This window comes from Lycorma delicatula, chromosome 2 (genome assembly GCF_047948215.1).
Source record: "Lycorma delicatula isolate Av1 chromosome 2, ASM4794821v1, whole genome shotgun sequence".
Classification (NCBI taxonomy): Eukaryota; Metazoa; Arthropoda; class Insecta; order Hemiptera; family Fulgoridae; genus Lycorma; species Lycorma delicatula.
Genome location: NC_134456.1, coordinates 26555647 through 26579472, shown reverse-complemented (window position 1 = coordinate 26579472; position 23826 = coordinate 26555647). Strand labels below are relative to the sequence as shown.

At 29.2% G+C, this 23826-nt stretch overlaps 1 protein-coding gene across 1 annotated transcript in view; it reads right to left on the bottom strand.

Annotated features, from left to right (window-relative positions):
* Nucleotides 1–392: 392 nt before the first annotated feature.
* The window catches only part of LOC142320584 (phospholipid-transporting ATPase VA), a 142795-nt gene continuing 119361 nt past the window's right edge, over nucleotides 393–23826 (bottom strand). Inside the window, exons 18-22 of the mRNA XM_075358544.1 lie at nucleotides 22668–22825; nucleotides 18886–18990; nucleotides 11449–11636; nucleotides 8308–8448; nucleotides 393–871 (exon numbers count right to left, since the gene is read on the bottom strand). Coding sequence (XP_075214659.1) covers nucleotides 802–871; nucleotides 8308–8448; nucleotides 11449–11636; nucleotides 18886–18990; nucleotides 22668–22825 — 662 coding nt within the window. The 3' untranslated portion in view covers nucleotides 393–801. The remainder of the gene's footprint in view (nucleotides 872–8307; nucleotides 8449–11448; nucleotides 11637–18885; nucleotides 18991–22667; nucleotides 22826–23826) is intronic.

Here is a 23826-nt window from a genome sequence, read left to right as displayed (position 1 = left end):
CTTTAATATATGTAACAAGATACTGTGTTTATTTCACGAAATATACTTCAGTAATACTTTCTGCACCAATAAATAATAATAAAACAATTGTGAAGTTTAAAATCTAATGAATAACAAAAGCTTATTATGCAATGTGACCTGTAACATCAATAGTACAATTTTATTGTATAAGCACTGTGATGAATTACCGAGTAATATACAACGACCAAATTTGTTTACTCTTGTATGTCATCCAAGGCACTCATTATTTTTCTATTTGTATAGAAATAATAATTAATAAAACAAAAAAAGAAAATCTTGATATTTCATAAATACTATCTCAACTACCAATACTTACTTTTTCATTATTCTACAACTTATTTAATATTAATATGAATAAAACAAAAGTGAAATACTTTTTAATGATTAATGATTTAATAAACACAGAACATACCTGAACATAAATATTACCTTTAAATAACTATTTAATGCACTTCACAATAATTTACATTATTTGAGGAATTAAAGGGTTAATATGCATTTTTAATACAATAATGACTACAATAAATTGAAAAATATTAAGTCAAAAACTTTTTTGCTCTTTTTAAGTCGATGTGGAATGAATTTAATCATACTCACCAAATTCTACACACAATATAAATAAATAAGCACCAAACCCTGTAATAATGATATCGATAAATATAGGCTTGGTCTAATACTATCAGATAAGGTTATGTTGGTCCAATGTATCACAGCCATTTCAACAGTTTATAAATTACTAAAAGAAGTCTTGCTTTTAAGTAACAGCAAACACTGTCAGTGTCAGCCAACTGCAGTTAATGGATTTGAAGGCGCAGATGTCGGTATGTCCCTCGAAGTAACCTCATTAGTTCTAAACAAAATGTTATAAGAATATAAGACAATATACATTGAAAAATAGAAAAGGAAGGTCAGGTTATAAGAAAAACAGATAATATTGTATATAAAAATTACCAGCCAAAACAGAAAAAAACTGCATGAAGGATATGTTATAACCGACAAGAGATATTATAATTGGCTTTAGTATGTTAAAGCAAGTGGTAATTAAGAGATAATTCAGAGAAAGTAAAAATATTATTTCATCGTATTGGAGAAATCATACAACCAAACATACTACAAACATATAAACTACATAAAAGTGATATTACACTGCTCTTTAACCCTTAAAATGACTACATCCTCTTTTACAGTAGTCAAAGTTTTGAGTGTTAAGTGCCAGCGTCAATATATATATATATATATATATATATATATGGACATCTGCTTTCTAACCATAACGTCTGTATATATGGACGTCACTAAAAAAATTCATAAAAAATAAAAATTACCACATTTTTCCAAGGAATTCATACTACTTTGAATCAGGAAAAAATCCTATGCTTTTGATATAACAATCAATATTTCACGAAGTCTAATCACTGATGTTTACCACTGTTTTTGTTTTTGGCGGTCTTTGTGCTTAGCGAGTGAGGTTGTAATTTTATGGTATACCATAGTTTGTTTTTATATTATTAATATGAAGCATTGCAGGTTGCCATTAAGCAATAATACGATAAGAAACATATAAGAAGAAGAATATTTGAGTGATGTTTTTAATATTGAGAATGGTTCAGCTAGTTCATGTAGTTGTTCAGTTGTAGATAACACACATTGTGTGATCCTGACAACACACCTGAGGATAATTTAGCAAAGCCAGCTACATCAGGATTACGTAAAATAATTTTCAACATTTTTTGTCTTCTGAATTGGAAGATGACAGTAGATATAATGGTGAAAATCATTTTATTCCCATATTTTAGACCTAGAGGCAGGCCCCAACTACCTAGTCTTGAGGAAAACAAACTGAGAACTGAATCGGACAACAGTACTGAATGGGAAGTTGTCCAAGAATACACTGACGGCTTCCAACATAATTGTAATTTTCTAGAACAGCCCAGTAAAAAACACCGCTCCCATGAAACTCGCCACCACTTTTATATTTTCATATATTTTTTGTTGGCTTTCTAGATTCAATAATAAGATATACTAATAAGTATGCCGAAAATTTTCTAAATGCAAATAAAAACAAACTGAAAGAGCATAGTCGAGCAAAACAATGGAGACCAGTTACTGTTTCAGAAATAGAAGCGTTTATTGGTGTACTGATAAATATAGGAATAAACAAGAAACCAACAATTTATAATTACTGATGGAATAATTCAACCCAATACAACCTTTGATTTGGGAGGATGTTTATACACAACAGTTTTCAAGGAATTCTTCAGTTCTTTCATATTGTGATACAATAAGCCTACCAAAACCAAGGCAATGTAATAATGACCCTTGTGCAAGATTTGCTCCATTAGTTGAACATGCAAACAGAGTTTTCAAATTTCACTACTTTCCCAGATAGAATTTATCAGTAGATGAGAATATGATATGCACCAAAGCTCACTCTCAGTTACTTCAGTATTTGCCTAAGAAACATCACAGATGGGATGTGAAGTTGTGTGTTGCAGTAACCCATCAGTGCATTAATTTTTTTACTTACAAGGGTACCAGGAAGGAAGATAAAAAAGATATAAAAAAAAAAAGATTAAGTTATACTGTAGTAGTGAAGCTTTAGGAGGCTGCTAATTTACTGAACGAAGGATTTCATGTGTTCTTGGATCAATTTTGTACAACTCTGAATCTGGCCAAATTTTTGTATTCTAAATGTACATTCCTAACTGGTATGCTAAGATCAAATCATCAAGGTATTACTGCTGAAATGTTATGAAAGTTTGATTGATATAAATGAGAAAAGATATTTATGTAAAGGTAGCAATACTTATGCTGGGCTATTGACAAAAAAAAAGTCAAAAGAAGCAGGTTTTGGTCTTATCTACTGATGTAGTTGCAGCAGATGAGAGAAAGTCAAAAAGCAATGAGAGAAGCCAAAAACATTAGAAACTACAATGATTTTATTTATGGGTGGAGTAGATGCTTCTTATCAGATGTTATAGCAGTATCTAGAGGGCAGAAAAACAATGAAATTTTGGAAAAAGGTTACATTGAACATTTTTGCTTGTATGACCCTCCATTCTTATATTATTTATGACCTAAACAAACCTCTTTTTCGACTTGACTGTATTAGTTCTTTGATTGAAAGTTTATCAAAGGAATGGTTAAAATAAAAGAAAGATAACAATGAAAGATGCTGGTATGGATGGTTGTAGTAGTGGTGGTGGTGATGATGATGAGGCTAATCCAAAGCTGTTGTTGATAAAACTACCAAACACGATAAAAAGGAATTGTTGTATATGCAGTGCTGCGAGCTGTAAAAATGGGGAAAAGAAAAAAATCAACATTCATTTGTAAATAATGCAAAAGAGGCCTTCATACAAAATGCTATGCATTTCATAACTACTAATTACTGCAGTCTTTATTATTCTGTTTTGAGATGCACCTTTAGTTAGTAGTGTTTAACTGCAACTGCATCAGTAGATAAGATAAAAACCTGCTTCTTTTGACTTTTCTTTTGCCTATACCCCAGCATACAGATACCTTACATAAATACCTTTTTTCATTTATATCAAATTTTGTAACATTTCAGCAGGAACACCTTGATGATTTGATCTTAATGTATTGGTTAGGAATGTACATTTTGAATATAAAAATTTGGCCAGATTCAAAGATGTATAAAATTTATCCATGAACACATGAAATCCTTTGTTCAGTACATTAGCAGCGTCCAAAAGCTTCATTACAACAGTGTAACCTAACCTTTTTTCTTTTATCTCCTTCTTATCTTCCTTCCTGCCACCCTTGTAAATAAAAAAATTAATACAATGATGGGTTACTGCATCGCACAACTTCACACCCCATCTGTGATGTTTCTTAGGCAAGTACTGAAGTGACCCCGAGACTGAGCTTTGGTGCATATCATACTGTATTCAATGCTATTCCCAAATCTTAACATAGAAAAACTACTGTTTAGCAAAACTGCGAAAATTTTTACTATTTTTACTAAAGTCCTAATTCAACATTTTTAAAAACATATTTATGTAAACAAATTTTCATAGATAAAATTAGTATCAATGATTTACATCTTTTTCTACCAAAAAGATAGAAATATTAAGTTTAATTTTTAATGAAAAGCTAGAAATCTTTCCATAAACAGAACTTGGAACAGAACAGAACAGCAAAACACCGCCAAATTTTCATTTTAATTGACTACAATTTATCTTAAGTAATACACAGTAGTCTCCCAAAAGGGATTAAGTAATATTTGCTTTCAGTCTATTAATAGTTCCATAAGCAGGAAATATTCTAAGGATAGGAGATTCTACAGCAGGAAACACATAAGCTGAAAATTCTATAAACCAGGCGGGAGGGTTTAACCTCATGATTAGTATTAGTTCTACTTTCCAAATTACTTAGCACAAAAATTTTGTTATTAAAATGTTGGCCAGGTAAAACCAAAATAATACCACACAATTATTGATTTCAAGTATTCAAAATTTAAACAATATACTAATAAATACATCTATGCATTATCCATAAAAAACCCAACTCCTAATTTTTTCACAATACAACCTGCATTGTTTCTCTTACATTCTAAACAATAATGTATTCTATACATTCTAAAAGAGAAAAACGATGATACATTATTTAACTTTTTGTCAACATATTCATCCTCTCTGGTGATGAACTCATCTAGGCAGGAAAATCAGAAATAAAACCCTGCCAGCAGAACTGAGGATTTTGTTTTGACCTACATCTGGAGCTTTTCTGGCACGAGCTAACTCTGAATCCTTCCACTTCATGGACTGGATTTACACCTCAGGGCAGCACTGGAGGTAAACATAATTTGTACCTACTAATTATTTTCTCAAAGAACATCTTCTGCAGAGATTATAAGCAAGGGATACACCCATGTCTCCAGTAACTAGATACTTCTTGATATCCTAATTAGTCATGAACAATGTTCCAGATTATGCCACATGAAAGACTACACATATCAAGATCTAAACTACATTTTAACTTAGTATTAGATCACTACTTATAGTACATCAACAAAAATTAAATAAAAAAACCCACATTTTATGACTAACAAAACCGCACATTAATACCAGTAAGACAAAAATAAAAATAAAAAATCTACCTTATTTATATATCTGAAACAGTGAATATTCAAAATATATTTTCCATATTAATAAAAATATTAATTCTATTTTTACTGTAAAATCAAAACAGAACCTAACAATATGAACATTTTAAACAAAACAAAATAAGATGTATTAATAAAATGATGTAATATTTATAGCATTATTTTGCCGTAAATTTATTTTTAAATTCTGTGTATAAATACAAATAAAAAGTGTCTACCAATTAAGTAAAAGATTTTCAAGTAAAAGATTAAAAATTAAAATATGATTTAAAAAATCCCTTTTGGCACCCCAGAAGGCAAAGGTAGATTTCACTGGTGCTAAGTAAGGGATAATAAAGATTTCTACCTTAAAGTTTAGAAAAACTTCAGATTTACTCAATATTACAATGGCTACATGTAAAAAAAAGTTTTACATGTTTAGCATATGACAAGCCTCATCTTCTTACAATTCCAGCCATATTTTGGTCATCTCTTGCCATACGGGTTGGTCATATCAAAAGTTTAAGTAATGTTTAGAGGACTGACTACTTTAAACCGATTCGATACAGTGCCTATTAAGGGAGGTATGATTTTTTTTTGTCTTCAAACCCCATTTTTTCCACCCCTGGTCCAATGGTTGGTGATATCAAAAAACTTTACTTACATAAGTTTTAGGCCCTTATCCAAATATTAAGAACTTTAAATTAATTTGATATTTTACTTAATAAGAAAGTTATAGGGATATTTTTTTTCAAAAAGCCCCCCATGGTTTGATTTTGGCTGTTAACAAACTCAACCGAGATTTTGGGACAAGTTATTTTTAAGGAATAATTTGAATATGATTGGCGCAAAATTACAGCAGTTATCATGTCCACACAAAAGTGAAATATATCTGTGTGTGTGTAAACTTTTGAACTGACAGTGGTTTTGGGGCCTGGGAGATGTGAAACACGAAGATATGTCAAAATTTTCCAGAAGTTGAATCATGGTACCGATTACAATAGGTAGCTTTCTTATGAAATCTACCTAAAAGATTTTTTATATAATAATACATTCTATTCACTTTTCTAATTTACAAAGAATAATTTTCTCATTGAACTTAGGTAGGATAATTTCATAATTTAATAGTATCATTACAAAAAAAGTAATGCTACAAGTAATTTTCATGACTGCATAATGTTTTTTAGTTTTATTTTTTTTTATATTTCTTTGAAAACTTCAGAAATAGCTTCACATTAAAAAAAGAAACAATTCAGGTAGCTTCTAACATCTTAATTTGCTACATGATGAAACTCATAAAACTCATATTATTTAATGATAATGAGTTATAAAGACAATAGATCAAATGTATTAATGAATATCAGTAACTATCATATTAACCACTAGCAACACTGACGGTATGGTTATTTATTACTTATTAACCAAAAACATCAGCTTAAAATCAAATACTATGTACAAAAAATATCTTTTAAGTAACATGGTAAAGAGATGAATATGGGTTTACAGAAAGTAAAAGTTAAATGTTTTAAAATTTAAGCTGAAAACTTTGACCAACAAAAATTAATGATCTTTAGGTCTTTTTCTTTAAATATGAGCGGTGGTAGTTGCAATGCAAAGCACAGTCTTTGTAATTTACAAAAGAAAAGAGATGACCAAATAAACAAATATGGTAAGGCATTAAAGTACATTTTATTTGCTACAAAAAATTTTATTTATTTTTTCCCATGTATTCACCGTTTACAGCTACATAATTTTCCCAGCAGTGAACCAGTTTTTTCAATCTATCAATGAAAAATGAGGCGGCTTTTCTTGATCCATGAAGTCATATGTCCTTTAGTTGATGGTCCATGGTGAAATGAGTACCCTTAATATCCCTTTTTAATTGCAGAAAAAGGTGAAAATTGCAGGGTGCCAAATCTGATGAGTATAGAGGATGAGGAATAAATTCAAATTTCAAGTTCACAAGAGCCTTGTTGGTTGCTTGCGATGTGTCTCGCCAAGCATCATATTGTAGTTATCGACTCCAAGAACTGTCAAACACGACACACATGTCTCCATTGCACAGAATTTACAATTGACCCAGCTTCCAGGAAATCAGTCATGTACAGATGTTTAGAATCACAGAACAGAGTTATGAGAATTATTTTGTAGGGGGCTATGTTTTGAATTCGTTTGATTGTGGCGAACTACAGTGCCAGTATTCCACACTCTGCCTTTTTCTTTTGGACATGATGCACCTAAGTTTCCTCTCATGCCATAATATTAAAAAAAGGTCATCTCCCTTAACAAAAAAATGTTTCAGAAGCTGTCTAAAACTTCCTTTCATTGTTCTTCATTTCTGTGAGTTTGTATGAAACTATTTAATGATAGCCAAATAATGTGTTCTGCTCATTCTTTTGATATGCCTATTTGGATGGTGATGTTAATTTGAATCAATTCATCTACCCTCTTTTAGTGCTTCTCACAGTCACAGAAACTGGCCAACCCCTGCATCGTTAACCATCGATATTCACCTTTCAGCTTCTAATTTATGAAATTATATTGCCCACCTAATCACAGTGTGTAGAGCAACAGTTTCATTACCACAAATTATCTTTAGATGACAATTAATCTAACTAGTGTTCACTTGTTAAAAATTCAATCACTGTACACTGTTTTCAATGCACTAACATAGCAGGTGAAAAATGGCAACTGCCCAAAAATGAGAGAAAATGGGTTAAATAATTAATTACCTTGAGTTTTTCATGATAAGTACAATTGCTTTTGAGAAAAAAAATGAATTTTCTGCAATTTTACAGGATATCATGGACAAAGCTCCAATATGATACATTGGGAAAGTATGAGGAAAGTCTACACAATGATCTTATACTCTTATACTGATGGATTCTTGTTTTGCTATTTCTCTAAATTGTAAAATCGGCTTCAATCTAACTGGACTAATCTGGTGTAACAATGAATTAGCAACAGCTTTCTAGAATATAACTGGAGATACGTGATAAATTAGAAACATAAGGCTAAGTAATAAACATCATAATTATAATAACAAATAATTTTATTACTTATAAATTATATTTTTTACAAATCTATTCACCGAGACACAATATAATTGCTTGGCTGGTTAGATATTTTAAAAATTCTGCTCACTTTCAAGTAATATGTATTGTAAGTCATTTGCTTACCTATATATTGAGGAAGTTGATGTGGATCGGGACCAAGAAACTAGAAAATTATCCCCCTGGTCCAGAGCCTGTTGTTCTTCCATGACAACTCGTGTAGTGTCATTTGGGCAATACATATTACTCAAGACTATCAAAGTCACTCTAAATGAAAATTATGACAAATCACTCTTAATGGATAATTCAATTAACTTAAAAACAATAAAATTAATAAAATGATTAAAAATTAATATAATGATTAATATATGTGGATTCTGTTAATCCTTAAGTTACTGAGAACGTGTACAAAAAACAATACAGTTACATCGATTTACTTTGATTAACTTAAATGATTTCTTAATAATATATATAGCATTTCAGCCATAACAGAAAATTAAATGCCAATGAGTAACTGATTATATATGTATAACATATGTTTATTTCTCGTTAATAAAGTAAGAACCTGAGTTCATTGTAGACAAAGAATAATATATAGGCATGGTAATCTTTTCACAATGTTTGGCAACCATTATTTTTGTGAAAATCATATTTTCTACAGACTTCAATTGTAAATGTCTTTATCTATCAACAGGTTACTAGTAAATGTCATAGTTAAAATAAACATAAACTTAAAATTAATACTAAAGAAGTAATTAATATCATACCAATTAAAAGTAAAAAGATTCTATTAAAACAAATAATTATAAATCACTTGGACTAGTGAAGTCAAATGATACCACATTATCACAATATTAACATGATTTATGCAAATTTAATTTCAATTATAATGGTTAAATTAATTTTTTATATTTAAAAAAATCATAAAGGCACTAAACATGAAAAAAATAATCAGTAAACTTAAGTATGAGTAGCTGTAAACATGAAAAGTTTCTATGTTAAAACTGAAATACATCAAAATAAGAAAGGTTACTAACAAAATAGTTTAATATACTGATAGAATGATTCTTACCAAACATATATAAAGAACTGCATATTTGATTAGAAAAAATAAACAGTGTTTCACACAATGATGAAGACTATATCAGGTCTAGATATAATGGACCATCATGTCACCTGTAATGGTCACTAAGTAACTCATATGTTAAATCATAGTGAAAGGTTAATATATGAGTCTAGTCAACTAACTGACAAACAAGTTGACTACCCGATAATCTATTTCATAAATATTAAATCTCGATCAACAATAACTTCATATAAAGCAACACTAAAAGATTCTTTGAAATAATAAATTCAATTAATAATTCTTCCTTTGATCATTTATATGTGTGACTTTAAAGGACTTCTCACCAAATTATCCTATTTTCAGACATTATACTTTTTTTAACAAATATACATACCTATGAGGATGGCGTGAAAAGTTTCAAGCTGCACCCAGAGATGGTACTAGTATGGTTAATTTCTCAACAGTGTCACATGATTCCATTCTTCATTAGTTAAGTGTTTCTGCATCACTTAGTATAGTATTTACAGTCTGTCAAAGTGGAGATTAGAGAATTTTTTTGGAAAATGGAAAACCGGAAATTCATGTAGTGATTAATTCCTTTTTTCTTAATGGCAAAGAAAATTACAAAAGAGCTTGATATGACAGTGGAAGATTTTTGTCCATTAAATACAACAGTTAAATGAAGGGTAACAGAGTTTAAAATTTATCAAACATGCACTAACGATGAATCATGCAGTGGGCACCCTTCTGAAGTGACTATATCAGAAATGTCAGAAAAAGTGCATAAAACTTTTGACAGATCGATGAGTGCAGTTAGCAGATTCTGTAGGCATGTCAACAGAACGTATGTGCAATATTTTGCATGAGCATTTGGGCATAAACAAGCTGTGTGCCACAAGGATGCCGCATTTGCTCATGACCTGACCAAAAACAGTACCCAAAAATATTTCAAGAGATTGTCTCAAGCTCTTTTGGTGCAATCCAGAGAAAACTTTTACATCAATTTGTGGTGGTTGATGACTGATCTGGCTCCCAGTGACTCACTTGTTTCCTAACCAAAAAAAACTGCTTGGAGGGAAGAGATTTTTGACCAATAATGAAGTTACTTCTGCTATAGATGGTTATTTTAAGAGGCAGAATTAAACTGATGTACCAAATTGGCAAAAGTGCTCTTGTGGAATGCTGGCCTTAATGGTGACATATTTAAAAATAAATCAAAATGTACTCAGAAAAATGTTTTTTTCTTATCCAGGCACAGAGATTTTCCACCCCAGACTCATATTATCTTACGAGATATATCATTATTATTACACATCTGTTCAAACTGTAGCAACAATCTTATTCTCCGACCATTGTCGTCATAAATTTGAATGTTACTTATACAACTAGTTATATTTATAGTTTTGATGTTCTGCTTTTGTAAAATAGATTATTAATTTTATTTTGCACTAATTTTTTTTCTCCACTGAGATGTTGATGTCTGAACACTAAATATTGTTAAAGCTTTCAGTTAAATGCCGAAGTACCTACTCAAAATAATAGAAAAGAAAAAACTAAACAAGCTAAGAATTCAGGATTTCTGTCAATAGATTCCATCTACATGAACATTAATATATTTTTCAAATACCTGAAAAATTGTGGAAACATGCTTAAAAATATAACTCAATAAGTAAAAAAAAAGACAGAATAAAGGCCAATAAATTTCTGAAATTCATTGCAGTGCAATTAGAATAGTTTATGCAACCTCAAAACAAAGCATTCCACAAAGTGTACATTTAACTAGAAGTGAAAAATCTATACCTCACAAACTAAATACAACTTCCCTAACTTAAGTTATCAGACATTAAATTATTCTTACAACTTTAGTGAGTTTGAGTTTGTTTCTCTACTTTACAAATGTCTCAAAATTAACGTTAATCTCTTGATCTCGTTGAATCAAGAATGTTTAAGGAGAATTCTATTTTTCATTACTTGATATGAATCATACTGAAATCATCTTAGTTCTATCTGCATGAGTGGTTACATCCAAAGTGTTAAAACATACAAATATTTTTAAATGCAAACACTTCTCTTATAAAATAATACTGTATGTAGTGTGAATGTGTACTTACATTGATACACAAAAAAAATGATGAAAAAAATTCATTCATTCATTGATGAAAAAAATGTCATCAATGAAATGACTAGTTTGAAATAATTACCTGGGAATAAGGGCAGAAACAGTACATAGGCATATTATGAGCCAAAACTGAGTGGAAACTAATGTAGTTCGAATAACCCATGTGTTACTAGGAAGGCCAATACACTGCATACATATTGAATTATACAGTAAACAAAATAGGAAGTAGCCACCCAGTGAAACTATGATCGAGCCGATTTGCAAAATTGTCTGAAAAAGTAAAAAAAACACAAAAACATAAATGAAACAGCAAAATTAGGAGTGATAACTTTAAGAAACACTAACAAAACAACAGATAAGAAAACATTTTTAAATTATCTTAAAACTTTATTGTAGTAACTTTTAGCAACACAATAATAGTAACCTAGTGCCAAACCTGTAGTTTAAATGAAAAGTAGCATGATAATTTTAGAGTGTTAAGATTCTTATACTCACTCTCCATTTAAAAAAAAAAACCCTTTTTGTACAAGAGTTTAAAAATGTACCATAATTTAACAATCGAATGCTAAGTCCAAGCTCAATTAGTTAATCAACAGCAAAAAGTCACAAACATCCTTTAAACTGAGGTTAATAATATATAATTATATTTATAATGAATAGACAATATTACTGTAATTGTTTAATACAAAAAAAATTAATACAATCATGTTAAAAAAACATGAAAAGAAAAAATACTTCAGGTAAGATAACAAAAAAGTTAAGTGTTACGGTTCATATCTGATATTTACAAAATACAAATTGATTCACCACAAGACTGATAGTATCTTGACTGTTTAATATCTTAACAGTGTATTAGATTGATTAAGCCTAAAACATACTACAGTAGCATGCAAATTAATCCGAACACAGTTATTTAATAAGCAAGTTTATTTAGGAAAAAATTATATCTGTACAATTCGTGAATATCCAGTAGATGTATTGGCACAGGGACTAAAAGCCTATGTACTAGCATTTTGCATGCATTGGCCTCTGTTACAAGCAAACTAAAAACAGTCATTTTCTATGTCTTTTATGGTATGGTAATATATAAAAAAACAGGTTTCATAAATTTGCTGTAGCATATGAAATTGTTGAGTTTTATTCTAAATTATATATTGATGTTGTGATATAGGCCTACTTCTGTTGTAGAGCAACTAATAATAGTAGAATCATTCATAAATCATACATGACTAATGTGTTACTTATGAATTGTTATAAACACGACAATTCTAAGAATTGCATTTACTTATTTTTAATCTACTTTAATCATTGCGTTGTTACACAAAAATCATGTCGCACATCGCTTGTAATTATGTTCTAGAAAAACATTTATTGCCCTGTATATTTTACTTAATGCAGTGAACAGCTGTTTAGCGATTTATTTTTATTATTTGTTGTGTTTTCATTTAAGGTTTTGTCAAAAATTCAGTCATGTAATCTTTTAATATTTCAATACAGTTATTTTCTCTTAAAATGCTCAAGTTAGGAGGAAAAGGTAGAGTAGTTCATAGTCAGGAGAGGGAAATTGTATTCAATGTTTACAATCTCCTTTTACAAAACAATGCCAAAACCGAAATAGTGAGGCAAACTGAAGTGCTGAATATAGTTGTTCAAGCAACAAAAGTATCAAAACAAATGCCAAAGAATTATAGTAGAATAGAAATCTAATGAAACTGAGAAGCAACCCACCATGTTCTTTTCACTGAGAAAATGTGTAAGTCAACCCAGTAGTGTGTGCAATTTCGATTCGTTTGACACAGATGCTTTGAGGCATTAATAAATAAATCTTATGTAACCAAAAAATGCGTTTCTACTGTGAAGAGAATTATGCAAAAAGCCTACGAAAGGGAAATTATTTTCAAAGGGAGTGAAAGGAACGGGGATTTCAAAGGGAGTCAACATTCTTTAAGGATAATATTATGTAAAATGGAATTTAGATGGAAAAAACAGAAAACTGGAAAATACTGATTTTCAGCATGACATTAAAATGCAAAGAATTAAATTTTTATGACACATTTCTCTGTTTCACAAAGAAGGAAGACTGATTGTATACACAGACAAAACCTGATTAGTACATTGATTAGTACATTCATAGTCATGTGACACCAAAATCATGGGTAGACACAACCTTCATGAGGGACTGAAAACACCAGTATCCAAGGGCTCACTGTTAATAAGCTAGCTAATAAAGGATTCATTAAGAATGCTTTACTTATTTATGGGTCAAAAAAGATAGGAGATTATCACAAATCAATGGATTCTGAAAAGTATACGAAATGGTTACATGAGAAATCTATTCCCAACTTGCCACCTCGGTGGGTCATTGTACTGGATGACACATCGTATCACAACATTCTACTACAAAAGCAGCCAAATTCTAACTCTTTAAAAAGTGATATGATAAAATGGTTAGCCGAACAAGGAATTAACTGTTCTCCTGCTATGACAAAGACTGAATTCTATGATATAAAATAACACAAAGAAAATCAAAAGAAATTTCTAACAGATGACATTTTATGGTCACACAGTTCTACGATTGCCACCTTATCACCCTGACTTAAATGCCATTGAAATGTGATTTGGAGCCAATTCAAAGGCAAATAGTTAAAGAAATACAACTTTTAACATGTTGGACGTTCTTAAGTTAGCTGAAGAGAAATTTCATAAAGTGTCTGCAGCTGAGTGGAGCAATGTCTGCGAGCATGTTGTCAATGTTGGAAAAAAATACATTAAAGAAGAACTTTATATGATATGCACATCGACAATTTTGTGATAAATGTAAATTCCTAATCGGACATGAGCTCTTTACAATCTACTGACAGCAACTTCAGAATTTGTGAGATACAGCAATAAAGTGAGTAGAAAAAATAACTGTTTAAAGTACTTTAGAATAATACAAGGGTAGTCTAGAAAGTAACTTACATTTTGAAATAAAAAACCAACCAAATAGAAAAAAAAGAATTTTATTATATACATTTATAAGGGACAATCTTAAACTATTTTTCTACAGTCACATTTAATTAAATTTAGGAACTTATAACGATGCACAAGCTTTTACATTCCTTCTCTTTAGAAATCTGCAGCCTTAATTTTTGGTACCCATCTTGCACAAAATTTGTGATAACCAAGCTTCCCTGACACAATTTCATGCAGTAAACTTTATGAAATTTGGGGGAAATAAAGCAAGAGTTCCATAATCGTAGTGTGACGATTTTCATAAATTTCATCGTTGATTTTCGTCAGTTCATCAGTCACAAGGCTAAGTCAATCACTGCGGTTCTCATCATAAACATAGGTGCAAACACTTTTAAACTGAATACACAACTGCCTCACTCCACCTTCACTCATATTCCATCACCATATACTTCACAAAGTGGCTGATGAATTTCAATTGGTTTGAAGTTTTTTGCAAGTAAAAACCTAATCACTGAATGCACTTCACAACTCGCAGGATTTTCTATTGAAGCACACATTTCAATAATTCACAACAAACAAAGTAGAAAAATCACAGTCCACATGCTATGACGACTTGATGTGTACTGAGTGTAGAAATACACATACACAATCTGATATCGATTCAACAAATGTACCACAAAGTTTTTAAATTTATCATGAAACCATACCAATATTATTGCTTTAATGAGGTCGATTTTTATGGTACAGTTCACTTTTTGACTATTGCCCAAAGATTTTCAATTGGCTTTAAGTCTGGGGAGTTGCCTGGCCATGGAAGCACATTAATGATTCATTTTTGAAAAATTTTTCCACTTTTTTTGCAGTATGGCATGGCATCAAATCTTAGAACACTCTGTTGCCTTGTGGGAATTTTGATTTGAAGTTGTCTCACAACCCTTTCTTTCAGAATCTTGAAATATCTATCACTTTTCAACGTACCATTTACTGAAAGTAATGAACAGGGATCTTCAAATGTGTAACAACCCCAAAAATTTTTTTTCTGGGGATGATGTAAGAGATTGTTAGACATGAGCCAATGATGTATTTTCATCTGATGCTTTTCTAATGTATGGAACCCTTTATCCCTGAACATAAAAATGTGACTTATCAGAAAACATAATATTTCTCCAGTCTTCTTTGGTCCAGTTAACATGTGCTTTGGCCTACAAGAGACCTTTTTTTACACATTTCTGGTGTTTAAAGCTGCTTTTTAGCTGGCCAACAAGCTATCTGTCCAGCTGCAAGATGTTGACGTCAAAAAGTAGTTACGTGTAAATCTGTTCCACAAGCAGATAATTATCGATTTAAGTCCAGAGCAGATAATTTTAAATAAAGTTTACTTTCTCTCGCTAATAACCAGTCCTGTATTGAAGTACTTTTCTTTTATGGCCACATTTTCCTTTCCTTTGAAATGAAAAGGAACCAGTTTCTTTAAATTGTTTTAAAACAGCATTCACTCTCCCTAGTCCAACACCAAATCAAGAAGCTATCTGTTATTATGTCATACTAGTTTGCATAGAAAGAGAAACAATTTTCAAACACTTACTTGAAGTTATATCCATTAATATATATGTAAGACACAGAACCAAAAAATGACAAAATGATTTTAAAATAAAAAATTCCCTGTGTTCACATTAATTTTCATGCTACTATTTATAAAACTAAGTTAACCCAACAATAGCCATAAGATTTTAAATAAATCATAAAACAAAATTTTTAGGGACCTATGCCATCAACCACAATAACCTTCATATAAACATAATACCCAGCTGATCAGTTCAGTCTTGGCACAAAAAAGATTTATAATTCAAGAACTATTACTTTTAAACAAATAATAAATGCAGCATATTGAAATATTACTAGTCAACTTATCTGATCAATATAATGTTGTTCTATCAAATTTGGAAATTTTTCATTCACAAGAATGTTACAAAACAAACAAATAACAAAAGTAATCAATTTAAGAAAACTAAACTGATATTGACTTAGCACAAGAAAGGAAAATCATTTTAAATTAAGAAACACAACTTATTTATTATTTTAATTTTAAAAAATATAAAATAAAAATTAACAAAATAAACAAATACCCTAAAAAATCAGGTTATCCAGAAAAAATATGTTTCACAACATTAGATGTCCAGAAATGATGTGTACCACTTTAGTTCTTTATCAAAACCCCACCACTCGTGTAAAACTGTTCAGACAACTTGCACTGCCATCATATGTATTTCAATTTTTCTCCTGTTTTATATTTGATTATAGAATTATTTATTTTTTGAAAATTTACACTGTGTATGAGTTTGTCAAAAATATTAATTTAAAAATTGAATTCAAATTCCAAAAAATGAAACCCTAAAAAACTAATCCTAAATTGAACGCAGGGATTGGAAATGTTTCCAGTCTATGTTGGAGTACTGACCAAGATTATAATATTTGAGTTGTGTCAATTTCAAAAACCATTTTATATGAAAAATTGTAGTCACACTTGACAAGAATTTTGAATATTATTAAACCTTGGTTTATTTAATTAATTACTGACCTATGAACAACAGTTGTTCAGGTTATGATGAGGAATTTCTCAAAAGCGCTATTGATATATAAGGGAGAATAATAAAAATTAAAAAATAAGGTAAGAGCTCTTATTTGGTTCTGTACTGTGGTGGATTGCTGAATTTTGATGTTTGCTTTCGAATTAATTAGTACAGAGGAAAACATGGACAATTTAAAAATTGATTTTACTAAACTGAATAATATATATATTTAAGGTTTCCTAAAAAGTAGGGTTAACTAACTTAAAATTCACTAAAAAATTTGATAATTATTTTATATTCCACTGTTAACTTATAATGAATAATAACTAATTATTTATTAATTAAATAATACAGTGTCAAAATAGATTTAAAGCAATGTTATAAATTATAGAATAGTTAATTATCAAATAAGTTGTTACTACCAAATTTATCACTTAAATTGTAACTGGCAGAGAAAGATGTGAATAAATAATTTTTTTTTTTTTAAAGAAACAGCTTGTTCATTAAACATGTGATCGATTTCTCCTGTTTGAAAACTTTACCCATTAACCAACTTTTCAAGATTTTTTTTAACATACTCAATCCCTTTTTATTCCATCCAATAGTCATTAGAATAATATAACACCGATCTCAAATAACAATGCAAATTAAAACATAAATACAAACAGTATAATAAAAATTTATTATTACTTGTTGCAACTTCACAAATGAAATTATTTCAATCTCATCACAAATTCTAGTCTTCAGTTCATTAATGCTAAAAGGATGATGAAAGAATACTCCTGATAAAAAGAAATCATATCAATGTTCAATGAAATTATGCAATTTTCCTAAAAAGATCTTGTGAAATGATATTCTTGCATTGCAGGCAATAGCTCTGTCCTGCTAAACTATTATTATTGTTCACTGGATAATTGTTCAGTTTATAACTAAAAAATGTTCTCCATCAGACATTAAAAGATATGTGTAGCTTCAAAATTTTCAATCCAGTGAAACTATAAAACTGGACTAAGGCAGGCCCTGCTAACTTTTCATAAAAATTCATCTAACTCAAACTAATGGAAGGTATAAAATTAAATCTCCCCATATATCAACTGTAATAATTATTTTATAGGGAGCACCTTGGTAGTCCAATTTCCAATCTTGAGCAACCTACCATCTTACATCGCCATAGGAAGCAGAAATCACTCCCCACCTAAAAGCTGTGATGACTTTGTAAATGATCCCTGTACTTATATATCATATCATTAAATAAACTATACCAAATAAATCAGAAAATATCAGAAATAATCCTAAAGATGCTCAATATAAACTCATAATGACATAATAAAAAAGAAAAGATTAAAAAGTAGTGCTTGATACTGAGAGATAAGATGAAGGTTAATATTGTATAAAGGACATAACAATTTAACAGCAAATCAAAGAGCAGAAATACATCATAAATATATATTTCACAGGTTTTCTACGACACTATGAAAAACCATTATTATAAATAATGGTTTATTATTGGTAATTATAAATTTGACATTAAACATACTGAGAGACATGACAGCCAATTTCATTAACAATGCAGACTAAGCAAAGTTGTGTACTCATTCATAAATTTAAAGGGAAAGAATTAATACAAGCTTTGTTATACCATTATACCTTACAACAGTTAACAATTTTATATTGTAAAGCAGTTCATTTTAATTTTTTTCATAATTAAAGTTCTTCTTCACACTTCTATTTTTTTTTCTTTTAAGTACTTAAGTACTATCAATGTAGAACTATGACTCTCTTTAAACATCTACTTGTAAACATTATAAAGTAAAACCACATAAATTTAAAAAAATAAAAAGAATGAGCAGTGGAAGTTTCACAGTCTGAATCTCAGCAAATATTTATTAGCAAAAAGGTAAAAATTGTAATCGTAATGTTAACAAAAAAACTTTACATAGAACTTGACAGGTAATTGCACAATATGTATACTTATGTGTCCTATTTGTACTGACCCAAGCCCTGGTGTCAAGTGCAGCTTGAAACAACATAGCAAACATACAAGATGTTACAATGGTAGTCCCAAATTCCCAAATACCTGCATCAGTGTCTGTGTATACCTGAAAAAAGAACACAACATATTACTCAATACTCAAAACAATTTTTTATAATGTTATAAATATGAAAATATACACAAAATTATATAAGTACTTGATAAACTACAAAATAATAGCTAAAAGTAAAACAACATTTAATTTAAATGATAACGTAATGTTTTTGTGATATACAGATTTTTTTTATCTCATGTTCAACTAATAAAAATAAAAATTAATTACAGAGAAATCTACAAACAATAAAAATTACTGGCACTAGAAAATTGTTTGCCGTTTACAGATTATCACAGTTTACAAGGGATTGAGAGAAACATTTAAGAAAAATGAATGAAATAAGTACGCGGTAAACTTATATAATTCAGTTAATCAATTTGTTTCCTTTACACAAATTATTTTAACTGAAAGAGATTTTTAATTGGTATTTGTTACATTCCCCCTTTACCAGACAAAGTATTTCTCTAAATGAAAAATGAAGATACTAGCCATCTTGAAACTAGATTTTTATTGTTTTCAATCTCAGTAGCTACTTTACAGCTATGATGGTCCAGTAGATAATGTAATTTTCAGTGGATCTCCATTATTATTATCTTGTCTAAAATAGACCCTGCTGAATTTTAAATGAAAGCAAAATGTATGTGAAATCATCACATGTTTAGTGGATTAACAATCAACAGTTACTGCACATGATGATTTGTGCAGTAAGTCACACCATTTTCCATCTTCCATAGATAAATGATACACAACCTTCACATAAATAAATATGAAAAATATTAAGACATAAAAAAGACTAATAGCATGTTTGATTACAGTGCAATATATTTTTTGTAGTAGGTGTGAGAAATATACATAAAATTTTTTACAAACATGTTTTCTCACCTGTTATTCACAGAGTTCACTATTGGAGTACCATATTAAAAACCCTATTTCAAAGGACTGGGAATAGAATATAATAGAAGGAACTGTAATAGGAATTTAATATAACTACAATGTGTTATATTATTTGAGAGTTGTCAGCTAGTGTAAATTTCACTGTTATAACTTTCACAATTTCCTTATTGTTGTTTTTTTCAGCAATAACTAATAGAAATCAGTAACTTATTGAAATTGAGTACATGACATCATTTTATTAAAGTACATTTAACTGTCAAAATAACAAAACAAAAACTTAACACAACAAACATAATAATAATCTAGATAAAATTAACAAATAAATTTTGCCTATTACAAAACTCAATGAAAAGAAGCATACAAGAAATTAACAATGCTGACAAACTTACTCACGCCTCAAACCACCCAACTACAATTAAACCATCAGCTTTTAGAACCAAAACATGTAACAACAAATGGTAACTCAAAAACTACTTGCTGCACAAAAATGGATTCAACATGTCTATTCATTCACTCTCACATAAACTACATACAAAGAAATATCCAAAATGAGATAATAATATATATGTCAAATACCAGCAACTGGAAAAAGATTTATCCCACTAAGGCATATTGTAATGAATTAGTTTTAAGGTATGAAATATATTATTTATTATTTATATATATATTATATTTATTCATAGCTATGGTTTTTTGAGGATTCTCTTGGTGCAATGCTCACAGACTACCTGGAAAAAGGACTCTTAACATATAATAAATTAATCTAGTTTGTTTCTCAATAAGAAACAAACAAATTTTCTCATCACCTATCTGTCTAAAGATCTCTTCATTTTGAATTCTATCTATCAAACTTTTAACATCCTTTTGAAACAGTGCAATTCAATACCTCTATTCTTCATGATAATGTTCATGTTTTGTCACCATAAAGCACTTCATTCCACAAAAACATTTTTTTAATTTTATTTCTAATACTAGCTTATAGTTATTAATACTTTCTTTTACGCATGAAAGCTCTCTGTACTTATCCTAGTCTACTTTTGATGATTGCATACTTTGTCAATCATTTGTAATTTGACAAATTCATAAATAATCATACTTTCTAATTCTGGTATAAATGCATTCAAATACCTTAGTATTTAATTCCTCATTATCCTCCTTTCCATCAATTTTAATGACCTTTTTTAAAAATCTTTGCTTTATTCTTATTTACTTTCAAACTGAAATTTTCTCCTAGAAGTAAATCCAAGTCATTCAAAAATTCAGAATTTTGTCTACATAATCTTTTCTGTCAAAGAGAGCAATGTCATCAATCAAATTTTAACTTTTTTCACAATTATTCCAATCTCAAATTTGTCTTTCAATTTCTGTATTGCTTTTTCAAAAGCAGAAACTGCAATGAAACCAGTACAGACTACATTTTCTCAATTATTAAACTTGTCTGAATAATTTATTTAAATTTATTCTAGAATGTATTAGAACAGATACAACAAAAAAACATCTTTATTTTTAAATGTCAGATATAAAGACAATCTGTCAAAATATACACAGAGAATGAATGTCTGATGCTTAAACCATACTAGAGTATTGGTTTAAGACTTGTTAAACCAAAAAAATGCTAAGCAGGTTATTTGAACTTTCTTTTTCTGTTTAGCCTCGGAAAACACTGTTAAGATATTACTTCAGAGGATGAATGAGAATGACCTATATGAATGTAAATGAAGGGTAGTCTCATACAGTCTCAGATATTTTCAATTGCCTCAATGACAAAAAAAAGATTGTTGGAGCCTTTTTCCTTCAATGGAAGTGTTGCATGTGATTGATATTTTGAGATTTACAAGATCTTATTCCAAGATTAAATAACCCTGGTTTGACATTGGCCATCGCTATGTGTGACAGTATGATGAGGCACCTTCTCATTACGCTGTTTAAGGTAGCTTACTTCAACAAACTTTTCTTAAAAGAATAAATGCCAAGGATTAGCGGAAAATACATCATCCATATTCATGTGATTTGATGTTACAATTTTTTCTTAGGAAATTCTTAAACATTATATTTTCTTCAAATCCAAATGACCTGAATGAATTATAAAAACTCAGCTGATTTTATAAACTGAGATATAACTTTATAAAAAAAATTTACAATTCAGTAATTGCAAAGAACAGACGCTCTTCTGATGTATATCACTCTGATATGTATTAAACATGTAATAATATTAAAATATTTAACTTTTTTATTACCTGTTTTTTTTTAATGGCAATCGGGGAAATTAACTTTTAGCTATTTGTATATTTTATGAAATAAATAAGAATCCATTATAAGTTATATAAATTCAAAAAAAAATTTCATTCATAAAGTTATTTTATAGAATCTTTTTTCTTTCAGATTCTATTTTAGTTAACATGTTATGTAATTATTTTCATATTTGTTATTCATTAAACAATTTTCAATAATAACTACCTACGTTTTCTTTACGTTACACTAACAACACATAAACAAAATCAATGTAATGGCTGAACTTAAATTCTGCTTTTATCATAACCATTGAACAGTTATATATACAGTCAGTCACAAGCCCACTTAGTTTCCACAAAAAAAAGAGACTACCCCACCCACTACAAGAAGCAAATACTTGGAGACAGAACAAAGCTTGAAACAACCTCAACTAATGATGTGCCAATGCTAGTTAATAAATAAAGAAATAATATGAAAAAATTATACAATAGATTAAAGGTTACTAAAGCTTAATAAAATTAGACAAATATAATAATTAAAAAACAAGAATTATGAAATCGAACCTCAGCAGCAACAAAAAGTATAACAATACTTTGATAGAATGCATCAGCTGTAGCAATCCAGAAAGAATTACGGCGATATGCAAGGTCCAACAAACCTTTACGGTATAAGCTCGGCCTCGCTAGAAGCAAATGCTGAGGGACATCTTGGTCATACACACCTAGAAACATATTTCCAGAGTTTTAAGTGTAAAAACTTTACACGTTAATCTTTCAAAGATATATATTTAAATTAATTATTACTTGAACAGAATTAAAGCATTTATTAATGAAATTTATATAATAGATGTATATATATATTAAAACTTTCTATCATTATACTTTCATTAATACACAATTTAAACAAACTATCATTTACTCATTTAATGATTGCTAATTAAATAAATAAATACAATTTTATCAAAAAAATTCCAAAAACAGATAATACAAAATAAAGTACATTTAAGTTATTGGCTGATAGTTAAAATAGATAAGCTAAATCCACTACATATTGTTTTAAAACAAATTACAACCTAAAACTAATGCTATTGGTAATTTTTGGTATTTTTAGAAAAAAAATACTATACCCAAAATACATAAATTGGAAATTACAAATAAATTATATTCTGATTGATATTGAATGCTGAAAATTTCTACATGCTTGTTAGTAAGAATACTACACATGTTTGGAACATTTCCAGAAGCAATATAATAATTTAAGTTTTATCTTACACATGCCTCTTTTTGATTTCATCTATAAAAGTTTTCAAAATCTCTAGTGCATTAAAAAAGTTGTGATAATGGTATATCAAAGATTAGAGGTAAATGGAAAATTTTTTGCCCTGAGAATATCAGAACACATTCATTTATCATATATAATGTTCTTGCGATGTGTCTTCTAAAATAAACATTTTCTTAACTTATTTTAAATTTACATGGCAGTGTAAAGAGAACATCTTAGCAAATAATTTGATCTGATTGAAACATAGTTTTGATTAATATTAGCAGGATTTTTAGAAGATAAAAAATGCAATAATAATGTGTATATATATATATATATATATATATATATATACACACACACACACACATATATACATATATATTGCTAATATTGCTATACTCTCTCTGTATATATACAGAGAAAGAAAACACAAATTTAAAAAAAAAAAACATTCAAAAT